Raw genomic sequence first — 8,099 nt, 5'->3', positions numbered from 1 at the left:
ATGAGGCACGAAAAATGTGTTAAAGAGCTGTTCGACACGAAAAATGCCTTAAAGAGTTGCTCGGCATGAAAAATGCCTTAAAGAGCTTCTTGGATTAAGTTGCTAGGATTGGAGCTTCTCAACACAAAAAATGCCTTAATGAGTTGCTCGACACGAAAAATGCCTTAATAAGCTGCTCAGATGGAAACTGCTTGGCACAGAAAATGCCTTAATGAGCTGCTCGGATTGGAGCTTGCTCAGCACAAAAAATGCCTTAAAGAGCTGCTCGGATTGGAGTTTCTCGGCACCAACAATGCCTCCAAAAGTTGCTCGAACTGGGGTTGCTCAAATTAGAGCTGCTCGACACAAAAAATGCCTTAATGAGCTACTCAGATCAAGTTGCTCAGATTGGAGCCTGCTCGGCATGAAAAATGCCTTAAAGAATTGCTCAGATAGGAGCTTCTCGGATCAAGCTGCTCGGTTTGGAGCTGTTCGACATGAAAAATGCCTTAATGAGCTGCTCGGATCAAGTTGCTCATATTGATGCCTACTCGGTAGGAGAAAAATGCCTTAAAGAGCTGCTCAGATCAAGCTGCTCCGATTGGAGCTGCTCGGATCAAGTTGCTTGGATTGGAGTTGCTCAGATCAAGTTGCTCGGATTGGAGCTGCTCGAATCAAGCTGCTCGACACCAAGAATGCCTCCAAAAGTTGCTCGAATTGGGGTTGCTCGGATTAGAGCTACTCGACATGAAAAATGCCTTAAAGAGTTGCCCGGATCAAGCTGGTCGGACAAGCCCATTAAGCCACAGACAAGTCCAAAATGGCTCGAATGAAAGAAAAATGGCTTGGCAGCATTATAGGCGGCTTAGATAAAGCAGTGGAGCCGTGAAAAAGGGCAAAAAGGCTCGGATGAAAGAAAAACGACTCGTCAGCATTATAGGCGACTCAAATAAAGTCAGTGGAGCCACGGACACGACCAAAACAGCTCGGATGAAAGCAAAACGACTCGGTGCCGCACTTGAGTGTCCAATATGGTGCAATGGTGGTTGGAATCCCCGGGTCATAAAAAAAAATAAAAAGCTATCCACAACTATCCCAAAATGTCCTTATACTCTTTAATTTTTTGTTATATTCTCAATACTTTTTTAAAGATTTTAAAAAATAAAGTTATGGAGCACGCATGTAGTGCATTATTTATAATTATCTAAAAATATCCTTCAATTATTCACAATTACCCCAAAATAGCTTTATAATCTTTAACGCTTTATTATTTTTTTATAATTTTTTAAAAAAATTTAAAATAAAAAAGTCGTAGAATCAACCCGTAGTGTGAGTCCATGACTAGTTTGTTATTAAATAAATATTTCAAGAGGTTTAATGAGATATTAAAAACAAAAAGCAAAAGACAAATAAAAAGGGAAATGATTAAACATGAAAATTGGGCAAAGACACAGACCTTTTTTCTTTTTCTTTTTGTATTTTATCTTAAAATTTTAAATTCAAAATTCAAAATTATTTTTTTATAACACCCATTTTGTAGTTATATACAACATGCATACACAACATTTGCCCCCTGCCCTCGCCCACTGTTCCCTTCCCGTCTTCTCTGCGATCCAGTTCGGCTGCAGATCTTCTCTTCAGATCTGATTCAAACGTTTGGGTACAACCCTAGATCTCTGCTTCTTCATTCAGATGCATCTACGTGACAGCATTTGTTTATGATTTTATTTTATTTTTTAATTTTTATTCTCTATAGTTACTGATGTGATGCTTTCTCTGCATCTTTACTGGATTTATGCCAATTTTCGTATCATCATCTTCGTCAATGAAATATTTTTTCTTTGTTGATCTGTTTTTCCTTTCCTCCGTGAGACTCTGATGGATTGAGACGTTCTGTTTTTTTGGATCTGCAATGTGGCGGATTTAGTATACATTTGTTTGCCAAACAAAGTGAAAAGGGAAATTTAAGCTTGACTCTATTGTTGTTTTTGAAATTTGAGAAACTCATGTCGATTGAGGAGAATACTTGAGACTGAAGGCATGCATTTTTCTGTAACTGATATGTTATGGTTAGAAATGACCGCCCTGCAATTCTGTGATCATATGGCTATGTTGTCTTATGTGTGATCTCAGTGCCTCTAAGTTGGGTTTTTATTTGGCAGGCAGATGATGAAAACTTAAGAATGGGAATATGATATAAAAAAAAACCATCTCTCCCAAAGAAACAGCCATGGAAGGATATTCTGTGATATTTTGAGGCTCCATTCATGTTCTATGGCATATGGTCACACATCTTGGGAGAATTTTGTCTAGCTTTGGCTATAACAGTCAATATAAAACTTCCCGAAAATCTTTACAGCTGAAACAGATGGATCATGAAAGAGTATTCTTGCAGAAATGATTTTTATTTTCTTTTTTGAAGGTTTTTTTATTGGACCATGATGAGATTTGTGAGATAAAACTTTATTCTGTCAATGCCTCTTTTGAGGGAGTATTCTTAAATCTCAACATTGCTGACATTTAAACAGACTTGTCAGGTAGATCAACTACAAAATTATTTATTTTTGTCCTGCCCTACTTGTTTTCACACTCTTTTGGAAACCCAAATTTCAACAGTGCTTAATCTTGGAAAAGAATTTGGACATAAAATCTACCGCTTTCCATATGTATTTTGAATACTGCTAGGTTTCATTGTCCTTTGTTACTGCTACCTTTTTTTTTTAATGCTTTTATTACCATCCCTTACATCATTCATCATTTATTTGTGATTCAAAACACTCACCAATGAATCACAAACTCACCATCACCTTTATTCATAACCACTGTCCACTGCCTTCATGATCTTTAATACTGAGCACTGAGGCGTAAAGTTCTCTTGGAGCCTAGGTCCATGGCACAAGCCTGAGTAAATTATGGCACATAATATATAATATATGAAACCAACACAAAGAAAATTTCATGAATTTCTTATGTATAATATGTTCTTGAGTATATTATATTGAGAGTGTGACTCTTATAGAATCTTATTCAAAATTTTGGACAGAAGCTTAAGAATTTAGAGGTTTTAACTTTTAGGATACATTGAAATAAAACAATATCTGAAATGTAAGTTTAATTATTTTAGGAGGAATATTCGAGAAAAAAAAATTAAACTTGATGGTCAAGAAATTATTGACATGAGTGGACTTGATACCGTCGATCTATTATGCAAGCTAAAGGAGAAACTGAAGAAAATGTAATACATAGAGTTAAAAAAGGTCAAGTAAAAGGGGGAAGTATGTTGAGTGTGTTGTATGGTTGTAGAGCACCCTTAAAATTGAAAGGAAAGTTCATTATGACAACTATATGACTAGCTATGCCTTGGGCAACTAAAGAAACAGCATATCCAAAAAGTAAGAGTTACTTAAAATGAGAATGCTAAATGTAACTCTGAAAGGCAAAATTAAGGAATGAGCACTTGCATGGTAAGTTAGGCCATAGTACGTGTAGAAGTTAAGATCATTTAAGATGGTTTGGGTACTTGCAATGTAGACCAAATAATGCATTGATGAGGAGCGAGGTTGCTAATATTAGTGGTAATAAGAGGGGGGGGGGGGGGGGGGTTAGACTCAAAATAACTTGGATTGAGATACTGAGTACAGATTTGGCAGCCCCGCACTTGTTAGGATATTGCCTTAGTTCATGCGTAATGGCGGAAGTGGATTCATGTAGTGGGACATAAAGCTTGGTGGTGATTGTTGTTGTTTGTTGTTGGTACATTGAGTCTCTATTGTTATAACAGTTTGTAGTTCTATTAAAATAGTTAACTATGGCTTCAATATGCATGAGGCAAATTTTCTAACTTTTTTTCTTTTGGTATAATTTGTTCTTAACTTCTTATAGCCCCTACTAGGTTGGCTAGGACCTTGGAGAAAATTAAGGGAGATATTTTGTGGTCTGGTTTTGGGGAGGGTAAGATGGATCAGCTTGTCAGTTGAGAGGTTGTTAGAGGCCTAAATTTGAGGGGGACTAGGGTTTGCTCATGTGGTTTCTAAAACATCTATTTATTTGGAAAATGGTTATGGAGTTTTCCTTAGAGTCAACTCCTTATGGCATCACGTTCTAAAGAGCAAGTTCGGGATTAACGAAATGGGTGGGGTAGTAGGAGGAGTGCCAATGTTACCTATGCAAGCCCGTGGAAGTTTGTTTCCTAGGTAGCTTGTCTTTTCTTTCCTCTTACTCATCTTAAAGTGGATAATGGAGATCGAATTCAGTTCTGAGAGGATATTTGGGTGTGTGAGACATAGTAGGAGCTGTCAATGCTGCGTTTGCTTAGACTATCTACAGTTCATAAATGCACCAATTTTAGTTTTTCACTTTATCCGCGCGCGCGCGGGGGGGTGTGGTGTGGGGGGTTCATTTATGTAGGAGTCTCAATGGAAGAGATGTTGATGAGCTTCCTTCTTTATTGGTTGTGCTGGATTTTTTTTTTCTCCTACTTTGAGGGGGATGCAAGGCATTGGATTGGACATTCTTTGGGGTCTTTCTCTTCAAAGTATTTTATTAATTATCTCGTAAATCTTCAACCCTAGCCCTTTTCATTTGAGCAAGCTGTTTGGAAAGTAAAGGTTCCTTTTAAGATCTTAGCTTACTTATGGACTCTTGTTTTCAACAACTAAAAGATTAATATGAGTGACTTGGTGCGAATAAGAAGACCTCATAAAGCTCTCATGCTGTGCTGTGAGGCAAACAACTAATGTTCATCTCTTTTTTCATTGTTGGGTGGTTAGGGGTATCTCTGGAGCACTTTGTTTTCTTGTTATGTTGAAGATTGGGTGGCACTGCAATTTGTATATTATATTTTATGGTGAAATTTCAGGGTTCTGGGAAGAGTAGGCTTTTGGAATTGCTGTGTATGTATTTGTGCATTCTCTTTAGCTTGAAAGAAACACAAGAATTTTCAAAGATTAGAAGACTTATCCAAATTTTCTTTGGGAGAAAGTTACTTTCCTTGCTTCCTTTTGGGCGCATTCTTTTGGTTTTTTTGGGGTCTTTCGCGATCTGATCTTCAAACCTAGCCCATTTAATTTGAAAAAAACTGTTTGGAAAGCAAAAGTTCCTTCGAAGATTGTGTTTTCATTTGGATTCTTGTTCTCAACATGATTACTATGAATGCCTTGCTACAGATAAGGAGACCTCACAAAACGCTCAGTCCAGATGTTTTTATGCTGTGCTGTGAGGCAAACAAGACTAGCATTCATCTATTTTCTCCTTTCCAGGTGGTGAGGTATTTGTGGGACACTTTGTTTTCTTGTTATAGTGAAGATTGGTTGGCTCTGCAAAATGTATATGATTTTTTTAAAAAATTTTTATATATGGTGAAAATTTGGCATTTTGAAACATTTCCTAATCTTCATGAGTCTCCTATTGCAGCCTTTCTCATTTTGCAAGGGGAGGGGGGGTTCATGGGATTTTCACTTTCAGAGGAACCTAATGGGAGACACCGATGAACTTGCTTCTTTGACTATTATGCTAGATTCTCTTTGTGTCCAGGTGGGGGTCATAAATGTGTTTGGAAACTTGATTCATCTTGATTTCTCGTGCAAATATTTTTTTCTCCCATTTGATCCATGACCCTAATGTTAGTTCCTTTGGTCTCTGTTCTCTAATCTGGAAAGCTAAATTTCCTTCAAAGATTAAGGCCTTTTCCTGGACGGCCATTCTTGAGAGAATCAACACTAACGATTTACAGAAGAGAAGGCCCAACAAGGCCCTATCTCCCGATATTTGTGTTCTCTGCTTCAGGTTTGGCTGATTAGTGAAACCTTCTCACTTGTTTTTGCATAGTCCCTTCTCTTGGGACCCTGGAATAGTCCCTTCTCTTGGGATCCTGGAATGATTTATTTGGGATATTTGGAGAAAATTGGCTTTTCCTGGATTATTTGGATCGTTTTTGTATTACTATGTTTGGAGGCTTTGGTAAGAGAAAGGAGAGAAAGTTCTATGGAGGTGTATTGTTCTGTTTATTATTTGGTGCATTTGGATGGACAGAAATGTCACAATTTTGGAAGGGCTTGCCACTTTCAGAAATATGCTTTGTAGCAGAGTGGTCTTTTTGGCGTCTCTTTGTGTTCAGTTAATGGATTCTTTCATCATGTTTCTTTGGAAGACATTTAGTGGTATTGGCTGGCTCTACTTACTTGAATTGCTTCGTTTCTGCCTTCTGTATTTACTTCCTGTTTAGTCGCTTTCTTATTGTAAAGGGGGGATATCTTGTCCTCCCTTTTTTCTTTTTCCCTTTGCTTCCTGTTTTGTTGCTTTCTTATTGTAAAGGGAGGATATCTTGTCGTTCCTTATTTTTTCCCATCTTTGTTTTCTTGATTGTAACCCTTCTTTCTTCCTTTAATATAATTTTTTGTTTATCAAATTTTTTTTATTGAGGTTTTGGGAAGACTAAGGAGGGAGGACTTTTTGGAATTGCACAGTGTGTGCTATTTTGTGGATTCTTTGGCTCTAAAGAAATGCAAGAATTTTCAAAAATCAGAAGACTTCTCTGAATTTGCTTTGGGAGAAAAGTAACTTTTTTTTCTTTGTTTTGGGCATGTTCTTTTGGGGTCTGTAACTGTTTGATCTTCATAGGGGTTGGAAGGCAGCACTCATGTAATTTTGTTTTGTTTTGTTTTTTGTTTTTTGTTTTTGTTTTGTTTTGTTTTGTTTTTTGTTTTTTTTTTTTGGTTTTTGCATTGGAGGATTTCATATCCTCTTTTTCTTGTAATTTTTAAAAATATGTTCTTATATGATATATTGAGCCTCTGTTGTTGTAACAGTTTGCAGTTCTATTAAAATATTCAGTTAAGTGAATATTTTGTTTTGCCAAACAAAATATTCAACTATGATTTCAACATGCAGTCCCAATGGGGTTGGTCTAGATTATATTATTGCACCTGAATTACCTAAAAGTTTAGGCAAAGGATTTTCTTTTCAAATGAAGCTTTAAAAGAGTTTTTTTCCCCCTTTGCATTGGTTGAGCTCGTTGTGATTAGGCTAGAAGGCATTTTTTGTGAACCTCATGTGGGCGTGAGCAGTGATTTTGTGATATAAGCTTTACACATCTTTTAAATAGGAATTCAGAAATTGGATTTGCAAAGAGGGTGTTTTAAATTGACAAGAAGGTAGTGACTGAAGATATTGGGACTAAGACGTCTGGATATTGAGTTGCTGACACATTTAATGACTCTGTGGTGTTAAAACTACTTCATTGTTTCTGAAGTGGATTGACTATCTAAATTTATTGAACTGAATTGTGATATACTTTTTGAGATCTTTTTTATGCATGCTTCTTGTCTCTGCATGCATCAAGAAACAACTTTTTGGCATCAAAGATTCTTATATTTCTCAGTGTGTCTGTGTGTTTCTTTTTTAGGCAGATTCTCGACTGAGAAACAAGAGAGATGGGTCGTGGAGTCAGCAGTGGTGGAGGACAGAGCTCACTGGGTTACCTGTTTGGAAGTGGAGAGGCTCCCAAACCAGCTACAAACAATGCCCAGCCTGTTCCAAATCCAGGACAGGCCATGAACGATGGGCCTTCCCAGAAGCCTCCTGCTTCTCAGGCAGTTGATTCTGCTGGTAAACAGATTCCAGCTGGTATTCAAGGCAACCTTTCAAACAACTACCTCCGGGCAGATGGTCAAAACTGTGGCAACTTCATAACGGTATGATTCTATTCCAGATAGCCTTGCCATCTGCTAAGAAAGTTGATCGATGTTTCTATTTTTACATTGTTGTCTGTTGGTATTTTAGTTGGATACAGTTTTCAGCAGCTTCATGACATGTTTATGATATGTTAGAGGTAGCAAGTGCATTTAAAAAGTAAAAGTTTTAGCAATGGCATGCAGCCTTTTGATTGGTGCTGAAGAATGGGCTAATAGGTCATCTGGTTAGAGCTGAAACAGTTATATTATGCTAATTTGTTTGTCTCTTAACCTATGCACATGTCCTGATATTATTGAGAATCTATTGTTTTATACATACAATTGGATTTTCCATCTTTTTTTTGGCTCTTGTAAGAGTGATTAGATGACATAAGTGGTTCTAGCAAGATGTAACAAGAAAATATTTGACAACACCAAGTCACCAACTTC

At 37.1% G+C, this 8,099-nt stretch overlaps 1 protein-coding gene across 4 annotated transcripts in view; it reads left to right on the top strand.

Annotated features, from left to right (window-relative positions):
- The first annotated feature begins 1,450 nt into the window (after positions 1 to 1,450).
- LOC131154593 (protein SPIRAL1-like 2) overlaps positions 1,451 to 8,099 on the top strand; it is a 93,198-nt gene continuing 86,549 nt past the window's right edge. For 2 of the 4 annotated variants that reach the window (XR_009136520.1, XM_058107499.1), the window contains exons 1-2: positions 1,451 to 1,639; positions 7,382 to 7,670. Coding sequence is in view for 2 of the 4 variants with exons in the window: in XM_058107499.1 (XP_057963482.1) it covers positions 7,410 to 7,670 (261 nt within the window). In the remaining 2 variants the exon portion in view is untranslated. The remainder of the gene's footprint in view (positions 1,640 to 7,381; positions 7,671 to 8,099) is intronic. The other 2 variants (XM_058107500.1, XR_009136521.1) reach the window with 2 other exon arrangements.

Source organism: Malania oleifera, chromosome 4, assembly GCF_029873635.1.
Source record: "Malania oleifera isolate guangnan ecotype guangnan chromosome 4, ASM2987363v1, whole genome shotgun sequence".
Taxonomy (NCBI): Eukaryota; Viridiplantae; Streptophyta; class Magnoliopsida; order Santalales; family Ximeniaceae; genus Malania; species Malania oleifera.
This window is presented reverse-complemented; position numbering and strand designations above follow the sequence as displayed.